The sequence below is a fragment of the Geotrypetes seraphini genome, chromosome 5, assembly GCF_902459505.1.
Source record: "Geotrypetes seraphini chromosome 5, aGeoSer1.1, whole genome shotgun sequence".
In the NCBI taxonomy this organism is placed as follows: domain Eukaryota; kingdom Metazoa; phylum Chordata; class Amphibia; order Gymnophiona; family Dermophiidae; genus Geotrypetes; species Geotrypetes seraphini.
In genome coordinates this window covers 13,432,185-13,446,752 of record NC_047088.1, presented here as the reverse complement: position 1 = coordinate 13,446,752, position 14,568 = coordinate 13,432,185, and the positions used below count along the sequence as shown (strand labels likewise).

The 14,568-nt window shown below is 46.1% G+C and overlaps 1 protein-coding gene across 2 annotated transcripts in view; it reads right to left on the bottom strand.

Moving 5' to 3' along the window:
- Nucleotides 1-7,622, bottom strand: part of LOC117360676 (vascular endothelial growth factor receptor kdr-like) — a 333,742-nt gene extending 326,120 nt beyond the window's left edge. For both annotated transcript variants that reach the window (XM_033944848.1, XM_033944847.1), the window contains exon 1: nucleotides 6,852-7,622. In XM_033944848.1, the coding sequence (XP_033800739.1) occupies nucleotides 6,852-6,909 (58 nt within the window). In that variant the 5' untranslated portion in view covers nucleotides 6,910-7,622. The remainder of the gene's footprint in view (nucleotides 1-6,851) is intronic.
- Nucleotides 7,623-14,568: the final 6,946 nt, after the last annotated feature.

Genomic DNA, 14,568 nt, shown 5'->3' with positions numbered 1-14,568 from the left:
GACAGAAAGAATGACAAACAGACTGGGGGCCAGAGAGACAGACAGATAGCGGCCAAGGAGCAAGAAAGAAAGACAGACAGGGGGCCAGGGAGAGACACAGACAGAAAGAATGACAGAGAGACAAACAGACAGATAGACAGCAGCCAAGGAGCGAGAAAGAAAGACAGACAGACACGGGGCCAGGGAGAGACACAGACAGAAAGAATGACAAACAGACAGGGGGCCAGAGAGACAGACAAACAGATAGCGGCCAAGGAGCAAGAAAGAAAGACAGACAGGGGGCCAGGGAGAGACACAGACAGAAAGAATGACAGAGAGACAAACAGACAGATAGACAGCAGCCAAGGAGCGAGAAAGAAAGACAGACAGACACGGGGCCAGGGAGAGACACAGACAGAAAGAATGACAAACAGACAGGGGGCCAGAGAGACAGACAAACAGTGGCCAAAGAGAGAGAGACAAAGAAAAAAAGACAGACAGCGGCCAAGGAGCGAGAGAGAAATAAAGAAAGACAGACAGACAGGGGGCCAGGGAGAGACACAGACAAAAAGAATGACAAAAAGACTGGGGGCCAGAGAGACAGACAGACAGATAGCGGCCAAGGAGCAAGAAAGAAAGACAGACAGGGGGCCAGGGAGAGACACAGACAGAAAGAATGACAAACAGACAGGGGGCCAGAGAGACAAACAGACAGGGGGCCAGAGAGACAAACAGACAGATAGACAGCGGCTAAGGAGCGAGAAAGAAAGACAGACAGACACGGGGCCAGGGAGAGACACAGACAGAAAGAATGACAAACAGACAGGGGGCCAGAGAGACAGACAGACAGTGGCCAAAGAGAGAGAGACAAAGAAAAAAAGACAGACAGCGGCCAAGGAGCGAGAGAGAAATAAAGAAAGACAGACAGACAGGGGGCCAGGGAGAGACACAGACAAAAAGAATGACAAAAAGACAGGGGGCCAGAGAGACAGACAGACAGCGGCCAAGGAGCGAGAAAGAAAGAGAGACAGACAGAAAGACAGAAACAGCGGCCAAAGAGAGAGAGACAAAGAAAAAAAGACAGACAGACAGCAGCCAAGGAGACAGAGAGACAGAAAGAAAGACAGACAGACAAGGGGCCAGAGAGAGACACAGACAGAAAGAATGACAAACAGACAAGGGGCCAGAGAGATAGACAGACAGCGGCCAAAGAGAGAGAGACAAAGAAAAAAAGACAGACAGACAGTGGCCAAGGAGATAAAGAAATAAAGACAGACAAACAGGGGACCAGGGAGAGACACAAACAAAAAGAATGACAAAAAGATAGGGGGCCAGAGAGAGAGAGAGACAGACAGACAGTGGCCAAGGAGCGAGAAAGAAAGAAAGACAGACAAGGGGCCAGAGAGACAGACAAAAAGATAGACAGACAGCAGCCAAGGAGAGAGAGAAAAAGACAGACAGACAGGGGGCCATGGAGAGACACAAACAAAAAGAATGACAAAAAGACAGGGGGCCAGAGAGACAGACAGACAGACAGCAGCCAAGGAGCGAGACAGAAAGAAAGACAGACAGACAAGGGGCCAGAGAGACAGACAGAAAGACAGACAGACAGCGGCCAAAGAGAGAGAGACAAAGAAAAAAAGACAGCGGCCAAGGAGAGAGAGAGAGACAGAAAGAAAGACAGACAGACAGCGGCCAAGGAGACAGAGAGACAGAAAGAAAGACAGATAGACACATCTATTCTAGCACCCGTTAATGTAATAGGCTTAAAGACTAGTTTGGAAATATTATCCTAAGTAATATGCTGGCTGTAACCTGACTGCCCCAAACTATTATTAAGAGGGGCCGCTGAAAAGTTCTCCACCCAACCAACAAAGTTGGAGCAGTCTCTTTCGAGGGCTATATACATAGATCAGCGATTTTCCACTGTTTTCGTTCCATAGTTTTCCCAACGGAATGAAAAAAGTGGAAAATCACTGGGCTAAGTGTATAGCCCTCAATGGAGACTGCCTGAACTTTGTTGGTTGGGCAGAGAACTTTCCAGCAGCCCCTCAAATTTGCCCACAATAACAACCAAAGCCAGTACAAACATAGTGAAATGACACTCCATGCCCATCTTTCACCAACAGCTTCTGTACTGAAAGGACGATTTCTTTAAGTTTCAAGTCAAGTTTATTAAACATTTTTATACCGCTTAATCAAATTTCTAGGTGGTGTACAATGCAAAAAATTCCAGTAACACAATAGCACAAGAGGACACAGTTACTGATAATTATCCTTAGACCCTGTTTAGCAGCCGGCACACCTCCCAAATTTAAGGGCAAGAGGGGAAGCAGGCTAGGATCCTCATGCCTGGGATAATTCTTTTATAGCCACCAAATCTTGATGTTTTAAGCCCAAATAAATGTAGCACTTTCACTTCAAATTCACTCTTCAATGTTGTGCTGAATAATGTGTATTTTAATATACCGGCCTCAGACCCACCACTCCACCGCCTAGCAAGGATTTCTAGCGGGAAGAATGACATCATCGGCCCCAGCGTTTAATCCAATGCGTTTTCAATAAATTTAAGAGTCAATAAAAAAATTAATATCTTTCATTGAAACTTTAAATAGCTTTTAATTTGAACTTATCATAGTTATTTATCTTATGCGTAACCCGGAAGGGAATGACCCTTGATAAAGCGCACTTCGCGAAACATGTCGGGTCATTCCCTCCCGGGTCACGCATAAGATAAATAACTATGATAAGTTCAAGTTCAAAGCTATTTAAAGTTTCAGTGAAAGATATTAAAATACACATTATTCAGCACAAGATTGAAGAGTGGGATCATTCTTTGTCATAATCCACCTATTGTGATATTAGATCTGAAGTTGGTTGCCCGTTCTGTGATTTGTTAGAGAGATAGGTTGCCCCACTGCCCTGTGCCGGAAGATTTTCTCTTGGGCCCTTAAATGAGTCAATCTTATTACCTCAACAAGCATTAGAAAAAGCTGGGTTTTAATTCTAAATGATTGCTAGTACAGTAAAACTTAATAATTCGTTCCGGAAGCATGCTTGTAATCCAAAGCACTCGTATATCAAAGCAAAATTCCCCATAGGAAATAATGGAAACTTAGACGATTCGTTCCACAACCCCAAAACTTTAATACAAAATACTAAACGTACTTGTATTGCAAGACCTCGCTCGTTTAGAACAGTCGCTACACTCCCGCAGCGTCGGAGAGAGAAGAACCATCGGCTCAGTTGTGATGACGTGACGTGTGTATACCGTATGTACTCGTATCGCAAGACCTCGCTCGTTTAGAACAGTCACTACACTCCTGCAGCGTCAGAGAGAGAAGAACCATCAGCTCAGTTGTGATGTGTGTATACTCTATGTACTTGTATTGCAAGACATTGCTTGTATATCAAGTTAAAATTTAATAAAATGCTTTGCTTGTCTTGCAAAACACTTGCAAACCAAGTTACTTGCAATCCAAGGTTTTACTGTATTTGGGTTTCTGTGATCTGGATTGGCCACCGTGAAGAAGGCACACTGGGCTAGATGGACCACTGGTCTGACTGTGTTTTCTTAGCCGGCGCTGCTAATGTTCCTCACCGTAGCCAATGAAAACCCAGATTTCCGCTTCCAGTGTTTTGTTAGGGCTAGAACTGATTAGACTAGCAGAGTACAAAAAAAGAAAAAAATCAGATATCTTGAGTGAAGCCATAGCACTGAACAGGATGACAAAGCTCCAGTCCTTAACTCTCTACTCCGCCACATGTCTTTCTTCATCCCTTCTCCTACATTTAGCAAAGCAGAAATATGATAGAAAGAAACAGTAACAGGAGATTCCTCTAATGTCTATTTTATGACAATCAAAAGCAGTCACACCTCGAGGAATTGGAAGTCCTTTCGAAGACATTGGTTTGCATCTTCCAAAAATCTAGTTTATAGACTGGAATCAGTCTGCATTTATTTTGGGGGGGTCCTTGCGCTGCTTTTGTCTTTTAAGGGCGTGAAACCAGGGAATGAGGCAGGTACTGAAGAAATGGATATTAACCCATTCAGTGCTGGCTAAAGTTAGATGCCCACTTATACGTACGGAGCTTGACAATACTTTGCTTCCAAATTTCATCCAACATGGGGCCCCTTTTACAAACCCACGGCAAATGCGATACAGTCCATTCAGTTCCTACGAACTGCGTCACACTTGCTGTACCAGGACTTGCTGACGTGGCTTTGTAAAAGGGGACCTTAGTGTGTGATGGGGCTGGAGTCAAAGGGTTGACCACTTTCGCAAACCCAAGAGCACTAAGAGTTACCCATCCCTCGAATAAGGGTAACTTTTCTCAACCAATCATTTTCGGTGCAGCCACTATAATTGCCAATATAGCATTTGATAGGTGTTATAAGAGGGAAAAGGATCATTTAAATTTATAAGACAATGGGAACTCTTTAACAGTGTACTGCAAACTGTGCGCTTCCTGAGATTTCAGGTGTGCCGCGACACACTGGCGAGGAGGAGAGTCATCCACGCCGGCTGACCGCCTACAGGATGTGCCTCTCACAGCGAAAGGGGCGTCCTGGAGGAAGTCGGCCGGCGCAGATGACTCTCCTCCTCTCCCCGCACCCCCCGGATCCCTCCACCAAAGCAGGTCGCAGCCAGATGGGCCTCCGTACACGCACGGCTGTCGACACGTGTGATGTCATCGCGCACTTCCAGGTGCCTTCCGGCCGGGGCACTGAATTTAATGTGCCGCCGGCCGGAAAGTCTGCGTGACACTGCTCTAGAACTTTCTCCCAGAGAGGCTACCTCTAGCTCAAGGAGGCAGGTGAAAGCCGGGCTTTACTATATGACTGACTATTCACTCACTCTGCGCTTGCATTAGCTTCATGCATACCCTGCAACTTAGAATAGTTCTCCAAATCTTATTTAACTGTACGTATACTGTCATTTGCCTTTGGTTTAGCCATCCATTTATCTCAAATGAGCCTGTACCACTTATCTTGCCCCTTCTGTATATCTCAAGTGCACTTGTCCCCTCAGCTACATAGTAAAATGTTTAAATGTATATTAGAAACAGAGTTAGCATCATATCTAAGTTATCTGAAGTTTCTAATGTATGCTATTAGGTGTTATGCCGACTTCAGATTATATCTACTGTATGAGGGGCCACTGAAAAGTTCTCAGCCCAACCAAGAAGAGAATGATGTGGAGCCATGAAACTTACAAGTTATTCCACACTAGTAAATGGGTCAAGTATAGGGAAACCAAGCCATTGTGACATCACCGATGAGGCTGGCTCTTAGGCATTGGTGGAATGGGGTATTATGACATCACAATAGGAGGGGCTGCTGAAAAGTTCTTAGCCCATCCAAGAAGAGAATGATGGGCTTACAAGTGATATGAAATGAAACAAACAGTGTCAAGTAAAGTGTGAAATATCTTGTAAGTTTCATGGCTCCACATCCTTCTCTTCTTGGTTGGGCTGAGAACTTTTCAGCGGCCCCTCGTAATAAATCTTAGTAAATAAAATAAATAAGAGAGCCAGAGATAAAATAGGTTAATGGTCCAGATCAGTCTGGGATCCTTATCCCCCTTAATATAGTATACACTTATAAGATATTGAAATAACAGAATTAGTGCTGTCATCCCCCTCCACCCCCTACCTAAACCAGCCCAAACACACCCACCACCCTCCTAGAAAACGTGTAACACGAAAATGAGCAGGTCCACTCCACTGTTGCCAGGTCCGTGGTTTTCTCGCCCAATTGGGCTGGTTGTGGGAAATTTGGGGCACTTGCGGGCAGTGTTTTTATGCGCTGGTTTCTGATTTATGTCACTGTAAATTTGGGCTGCATAAAATTTTTGTTAAATTCTTGGCAATCATAGTAGTTCAATCTTTACGCATTCAAAGTTACATGACGCGCAAAGGGATCTGTTGCAATGGATTTATCCCAAGAAGAGCAATGCTGAGTAAATTAAATTCCAATGATCTACCTGTCAATTATTTTGCTGTTACAGATGAATAAGGTTTTTTATGACTTTAATTGTAGCTGATTATGGCATTTCTATTTTATTTGCTCTTGGGAATATGAAGAAATACATTGGATTGTTTTCAGACTGCTTTTTCAAGGTATATGGGCAGGATTTTTCTTTTTACTAAGTATCTGGCAACCCTGGTCCAGTCCCAAATGTGGACCTTCCCATTTCCCCCATCTTCTCAGATTTCTATATAACCACCCTCCTTTACACAGTATAGGCATTGGTGGAATGAGGCATTATGACGTCACAATCTAAGCCAGCTCTTCAGCTCCTAGGAATCCACTTTTCACCCTAAGCTGCTCCAACCACAGCAAGAAGCGCCATCTAGTGGCCTAACGCAATAACGCTGCCCGGGCGCCGGTAATTGAAAACATATCCCGGAGCAAAACAACGCGTCCGAGCCTGGCAATTAGCGCGAGCACATTTCTGAAATACTTTTTGTCTCCGTAGACGGGAAGGGTCTAACGTGCTACCAAACGCGCCCCCGCCAAAGGTTGCAAGTGCATTCCCAGCTCCGGGAAAAAGCCCCGTAGGACGTGCACAAAGTCACCTGTTGCTTTCACGCGTGGGTGCATGGAAAGGATTATTTCCGTGCAAAAACTTAGGAGAAAAGCAAAGATCCCTGATCTAGTAATGCCACCCCCCCCCACCCTCCAGCATCATCAGCTCTGCATGGGCTATTGACTCCCTCCTCCAGCTGCTGGGCTGCACATCTGGGCTTCTCGCGTTTGCCGGCGAAGTGACTCGTGTGGCCAATCAGATGCCAAGCCTCAGCTGCCAGAAAGGGGGGGTCAGGAGCCAGGGTTGCCCTGCAAGCCCGAGGACCAAAAGTGCTCTTACCTTGCACCCAGGGTAACCTGAGGAGAAGAAGCACGCCCAGCGCGCGTGCAGGGATCATGGCTTGGTGCAGATGCGGTTGGGAGGAGAAGTAAGATTGAGGTACGTAAGTGGCCCGGCTCAGGACCGGCTGGGCAAGTCCGCACCTTCCCCGGCTCAGGCCAGAACTTTTCCTCGCTTCTCACTCCGGCTCTAGATTCTCCCGGGACACAATTGGGAGTCTCTGGGTTCGGGTCCCAAATTCCTCTTGTCACAAATGATTTCTTTCGGACACAGTCCCACTGCAGATCATCGCTTCTTAGGCAAACCAAAAACTAAAAGCAAGCAACAAATCCGCCCCTAGCCAGGGAGGGAAAGCGATCGCCAAAAGTGGAACAAAGTTTTGCAGACTTTCCTTGAGGTTGTGCAGGAGCAGATCCCGGGGTGCAGGGGCTGCTCCCCCCCTCTGAAAGCTCCAGGGAAAGGCTAGGCAGATCCTGGGGTGCAGGGGCTGCTCCCCCCTCTGAAAGCTCCAGGGAAAGGCTGGGCAGATCCTGGGGTGCAGGGGCTGCTCCCCCCTCTGAAAGCTCCAGGGAAAGGCTAGGCAGATCCTGGGGTGCAGGGGCTGCTCCCCCTCTGAAAGCTCCAAGGAAAAGCTGGACAGATCCTGGGGGTGCAGGTGTGGCTGCCCCCAGCCCTCTCCAAACACTGCAGGAAAGTTTCTGGGGGCAGGTGCGGCTGTCCCCCTTCTCCAAATACTGCAAGAACGTTTCTGGAGAGACCTAGGGATGCAGGTGCGGCTGTCCCCCCCTCCCCCCTCTCCAGAAGCTGCCCAAAAAGTTTGTGGACTGCTCGGCTACCTGCAGTTTGGAGAGCAGAGACAGGGTGTGGAAGGAGCTGGCCGCTGCATGGCCCCAGGAGAGGACTTCCTTGAAGCCCAGGTTAATTGCTGCTGGGATCTTTGGGGTGTGCTGGGCTTCTTTATAGTGCAAGGAAAAAGGAAGGAGATACCGACGTCAGAGCCAAGGAAACCTCTTCTGTCACGTTGGTTTTCTCAGTTTCCTTGGCTTCTGAGCAGTCCAAGACTCCAAACACTTCCTCGGTTTCCTATAACTGTCCTCGAGGTCCCAAAAAAGTACTTTACAAAGAGAGGGTGGGAGGAGGGAGGAAAAAAAGCAGAAGAGAGGGGTTGACCAGTGAGACAGGGACAGAGGAAGAATGAGAAGGGAGAGAGAGAGACTGAGCTTTGAGAGAGGGGCTGAACATTGAGGGAGAGAGAATGAACGGGGAGCCAGAGTGAGGAGGGAGAGTAGACTGAGAGTGAGAGGGGGCATGGAGAGACAAGGAGGTGGGGGGTAAGAGGCTAAGCACCCAGAAAGGAACAGAGAGTATGAGAAGGGAGGGGGCAGAGAAGGAGCAGGAAGGGGGACATAGAGACTGATGAAGGGGAAGAGAGGTACTGAACATTGAGAGACCTGGAGAAAGAATGGAATGGGAGAGGGGGGGGGGGTAGAGCTCAGTAAACAGAGAGAGAGAGCAGTGATAATTTTGCTCAAAAAATTCCTGTTCTTTTTCTAAGACGTCCGAGTTTCTCTAGGCACCAGTAAACTTAATTTCACAGGTATATAAATAAAGGGACAGAAAAAGGGAGTGTCTATACACCTAACTGTGATATACAGCCTAATTGTACAATAGATATACCGTATTTGCCGGTGTATAGGACGCACCTTTTTTCACTCATGATACGCTTAAAATACGAGGTACGTCTTATGCGCCGGTAATCAGAATTATGAGTCTAAAACTTCTGGTTTATATTAATATACCGTCACGTTGTTTCTGCTCTCTCTCGGACGCCATGAGGTCTCACAAGTACGAACTGAACACGCGCGTCACATTGTTTCTGCTCTCTCTCGGACACTGTGAGGTCTGCGTTATGTTGTTTCTGGGTTCTGAGGATGAAGATTAATAAAAGGTACCTGACTACAGTGTTCCCTAGTTACATTTGTCGTAGACATAAATAACTATAAAATTAGTACAGTAAATCATTATGGAAATTCATGAAAAAATGTAGAAAATTATTATTTCTTAAAAAAGTGTATTAAAAGGGGGGGGGGGTGCGTCCTTTGCGCCGGCAAATATGGTCTGTCTATGCAAAACTCCGGGAGTATTTCATAGAGGTTATGTGAAACCTAGAATCTTCTCAAATGCAGAACTCCCCTGATATTTGCGGGGGCTCCATTCAAGGAACCCCCGCGAATGTTGAAAAATCGCGAATACGGTTTTTAGCGGGGGAGACAGGAGAGGACAGCCGGAGCACTGGCGAGTGAAAGAAATCACTCGCGGTATGCTCCAACCGCCTCTTCCTGTACTAAAGTCGGGCTTCACCGATCAGGAGCTGCATGCCAAATACCGTGAATGACTGGGATCGCGAATAGCCAACCGCGAATGACCAGGGGAGCACTGTACATAACACGCTGTGGGAAAATATTTGTATACAGTATTTGGCCACAGGCACAGCAGAGAAAGCCATCTTACAAATGATCACCTTCAAAAACAGAGTGGTGTCATTTGAAGGCTTTGCATAAGTAATTAGGGCTATTTACATGTGTAAATGGACACTAGATCACGTTCTTAGTGAGTCCACCAAAGGTCCTTCAAGCCCAGCAATTTGCTCCTAGCAGTGGCCAATCTGGGTCTCAGAAAGTGATTCCATTCTGCTTAACTCCCAGAATGAGCGATGGATTTCCCTCCCTCCAAATCAACTTTAATTGTTGTTTATGAAATTTTTCTCCAGGAACTTGTCTCAACATCTTTTAAATCCAGCTATGCTAACTGGTTTTTTGGTTTTGGTTTTTTTTACCACATCCTCCAAAGTTACAGGGAAATACTTTAAAAATCAATAGGAAGAAATTTTTTTTCACTCAGAGAATAGTTAAGCTCGGGAACGCATTGCCAGAGGATGTGGTAAGAGCGGATAGTGTAGCTGGTTCTAAGAAAGGTTTGGACAAGTTTCTGGAGGAAAGGTCCACAGTCTGTGATTGAGAAAGACACAGGGGAAGCCACTGCTTGCCCTGTACCAGTAGCATGGAATGCTGCTACTCTTTGGGATTCTAGAATCTTGTTACTCTCTGGGATTCCGGAATCTTGTTATTCTTTGAGATTCTGCATGGAATGTTGCTACTCCTTGGGGTTCCGGAATCTTTTGTTAATCTTTGGAATTCCAGATTCTGAATGAATGTTGCTACTCCTTGGGTTTTGACCAGGTACTAGTGACCTGGATTGGACACCATGAGAACGGGCTTACTGGACTTGATGGACCATTGGTTTGACCCAGTAAGGCTATTCTTATGTTCTTATGTTCCAGAGCTTAATTATATAGTAGCTGGAAAATATCTTCTCCTATTTGTTTTAACTATACTACTTAGAAACTTCATGGTGTGTCCCCTATGTATGTACTTCTTGAAAGACTAAATAAAGAGTTTATGTTACCTCTTCTATTTTATAGACCTCTCTCATATACCTCCTCTGCTATCTCTTTTGCCTTCGAGTTTTTCCATTCCCTTGATTATTTGGTGGCTGTTCTCTGCAACCTTGCTAGTTCCACTGTTTTGACTTACACTTAGGCACCTTGCGTAAGAGGCTTTGGGATGATAAGCCTCCCCAGATCCAAGCACTAACTTCCCCTCCCTCCATGAGTCTGTAGCGGCAAGGGCAAGTAAGGGAAGTTCGTGTTCCCTCCCCTTCCCTACCACTATCTCTCTGACTCCGGGGGCTGCAAAGTTAATGAAATCATGTGTGGAACCAGTGCTCTGTGTGCACCGCGCTTGGCTTTGCTCCTCCTCCTCCCTTCATGATGTAACTTCCTGTTTCAGGGAGGGAGGAGGAGGTGGGAGACAAGCAGAGCTGGCAGTGGTGCATGATTTAATTTTTTGGCAGCCTCCAGGGTCGCAGAAACAGCAGCACCTTCCTACTTGTTCTTGCCACTGTGGACTCATTGTTCAGTGAAGAGGGGGGAGAGAGGGAGAGAAAGAGATGGGACAATCGGGTGAGGGGATGGGACACATAGGAGGAAAGGCAGGACTATTAGGGGGTAGAGAGAGACAAATACTGGATGGAGAGGGGAGGAGAAACAGAGGGGCTTGCACCCCAAGGATTTTAATTTGGAAAAACCACACCTCTGCCCACTGCAGCCACCCCCAAAATAAGTGCCTTTTTAAATGGCAGCAAAATTGTACCCAGCCTCAAATACCCAGGGAGTTTGTTCCGTAAGAGCAGTCCAGCTACGGAAAAGGTAGTCATAACATAGCGACAAATTTCTAGATCGCATAACCGTAAGTTCTATGCGGTTTACAAAAGATTATACTAGTGAAGAGAAAAAATAATTTTATAACGAATACAGAAATAACTAGTTTGCCAGAAATTTAGGAAAGAGAAAAGTTTTCAGCAACTTTCTAAAGTGCTCATATGAAATGGAACTGGCTAAGAGTAATCGGAAATCTTTGTCATGATAAGCAAGGGCATGTCTTACTTTTGCAGCCCTTAACCGAAGGAAACGCAAACAGAGCGTGTGATTTTCCACTATTCTTCTCTGACAGAATATCAAATCTGTCAACAAGATATCACGGAGCAAGTCCGAAGGCTGCCTTATAATCAAACATCCCAATTTAAAAATGATTCGAGCCTCAACCGGAAGCCGGTGCCGTTCGAGGTAGATCAGTCTTACCAAGATCAATCTAGCCTGTTACCGCATGTAAAACCACATGTATAGCCAATATATATAGCCAGTCACCGCATGTACAATCTGTTACCGCATGCATAGCCTGTACTGCCCATCACTGTTTATCGCATGTATAGCCTGCTACCGCATATAGCCTGCTTCCGCATATACAGACTAGTTACCACCGTTCCCCAGCTAAGCACCACCTCAGTCTGTATCTCACTATTAGCAATTGTTAAATTCCACCCCCGTTTGTATCTCACTAGAAACAACTAGGTGCATATTCTCCTTCAGTTCTTAGTCCTTCTCCCGTTTCACTCAGTCCCTACCTATACTCAATTCTCCTCCTCCTGCCTGGCAAGCTCTGCCCCAACCCCTCTCATTAGTTCTCCTTGATCCCACAATGAAGCCACCTTCCTGGCTCCTTCTTCTTCTTCTCTGCTCTTTCACCAACACTTCCCACTGCTAAAAACCTCTCCCCCCCCCCCCAACCTTCCCGACTCCACAAACTCCAACAACGTCTGCCCTGGTCTCAGAATCCCCGTACTAGTACGAACTAGAACACACCCTTTCAAAAAACTCTGAGGAGTCAATCACACCTCTTTAAAGCCTGTTCCTCCAGCCAACTTACCCAACCTTACTTCCGATTCTCTCAGCCCAGTCCCAACACTCTACTGTAACGCCAGATCAGTCCGCAATAAGACCCAAATACTAAAAGACCTACTCGGAGACTTCGATCCAGGTTTCTTGTGCATCACAGAATCATGGATCGAAAAAGATGATTTATTCACACAAAACGAACTCTGTCCCCCTGGCTACTATGGCCTCTTCTCACCTATAATCAACCGGAAAGGAGGAGGCCTGGCTCTGCTTTACAAATCATTCTTCGATGTCTAGCTCCTTGAAAAGGGCAGCCATACCTCTTTAGAATTCATGTTAGCTTCAGTCAACGGTGAACTTCATCCCTACCCATTAGGTATCCTGTTGCTTTACCGCCCACCAACCCCCTGGAACAAATCCTCTGAACTCGTTCTCGAGACCATAACAAAGGCCTTCCTAAAATTCCAGAGACTACTGATCATTGGAGATATTAATCTCCACCTAGACGATAACACCAGCAAGGAATTCAAAGACTTCCTCACCTCCCTAGGCTTCACCGCTCCTTCGCCCACCCCTACCCACGATAAGGGGCATACACTAGACATCATCAGCTTCCTTGAAATGACCGAGCACAAAACTTCTGCCGAAGAAGCCCGTTGGGAACATGTCCCCTGGTCTGATCACCTTCTAGGCTCTTTCTGCCTTCCCATTTTCATGTCTCATCTTGGCACTCCACCCCGACCCACAAACTCTATCACCTACTGCAAAAAAATCATGAGTGAACTGTTCTGGGCCCAATTTCTCAACCAACTCCCCCCTTTTCCTAAACATGCCGACCCAGATTCCAACTGGCATAATTGGGTAACCCTTTCCGGGTCTACCTACCGTGCTCTTGCCCCTTTGTCTACTAAAGCTATCTCCCACTCATAGAAACATAGAAACATAGAAATAGACGGCAGATAAGGGCCCACGGCCCATCTAGTCTGCCCACCTTAATGTCCCTCCCCTACCTTTGCCCTGTGAATAGATCCCATGTGCCGATCCCATTTGGCCTTAAAATCAGGCACGCTGCTGGCCTCAATCACCTGTAGTGGAAGACTATTCCAGCGATCAACCACTCTTTCAGTGAAAAAGAATTTCCTGGTGTCACCTCGTAGTTTCCCGCCCCTGATTTTTAACGGATGCCCTCTTGTTGCCGTGGGTCCCTTGAAAAAGAAGATATCTTCCTCCGTCTCGATGCGGCCCGTAAGATACTTGAACGTCTCGATCATGTCCCCCCTCTCTCTGCGCTCCTCGAGCGGTATATAAACTTAAGGTTTAGTTTAGTTTAGTTTAACCAGATTTTTTTAGTGCTTTTCAGATAGACTATATTACAATAGTCCAATAGGCCAGTCCAATAGGCCCAAAAGTAATGATTGAACAAGAATTTTGAAAGCAGCAGCCTTCGTTATGGCAAAATGTAGATCAGTCAATGATGAGACTGAGGGTTGTCTTGCATGCTTAGATGTAAGGCGTCTTACTGATTTATGCAACCGCATTGCCTGTGACAACTACAGGGGACCAAATTGCTGGTAGTTGAGGGTCAAAACCTGGCTTCCAATGCAACGGTTTCGACCTTAGTGTTATATAAATCAAATTTCGTATGTCCCAATATTGCGCCTATGTACAATGTATTACAATCATCAAATTGCATCAAAGTCTGAGATCGTAAGCATTCAACATTGGTTATAATTTACTAATCAATCAAAGGTGAACCAAGGAAGCTCTTACCAATTGTCCTACCTGTTCCTGCATCAACAGTCGAGGGTCCAGGACAACACCCAAGCTCTCCTTCTGCATATTCACAGGATCGCGCCAACTGAACACTCACAGGGGGTCGCAAATTTCCGTTTTCATCAGCTTTACAGCTAACTTATCCAACAACCCACCTTATGTAAGCATGATTTACCTTGTCCGATGTCTCACCATTAGAATCCAGTACAGAAGGGGGGGGAAAAAACCCTTCTTAATCATCAGCGTATATTCTATGGCTCACTTTTAATTCCTGAAAATATTTTCCCAATGGAGATAATATAAATGTTTAAAAAAAAGAAGGGCTGATAAAGCGGATCCTTGTGGTGCCACCAGGTACCTCATTTATCTTCTGTCACAACCCCAGCTAAGCTTGTGCCAGGTAAATCTCCTCATAACCCAAGCCTTACCCTGAAAAGAGGCTAACCAGTGTGACAGGTTAAACTCAGACAGACAGATAGGGTCTGAGTTCCAATTGAACCATCATATTAAAGGATCCTGGTGGGGACGGAGAAGATCCTGGCGGAGATGGGTGGGGACGGAGAGGATCCTGGTGGGGACAGGCGGGGATGGGTGGGATTTCTGCCCCTGTGCAACTCTCTACTGTACAGTTTCAACTTCTCAGACTGACTT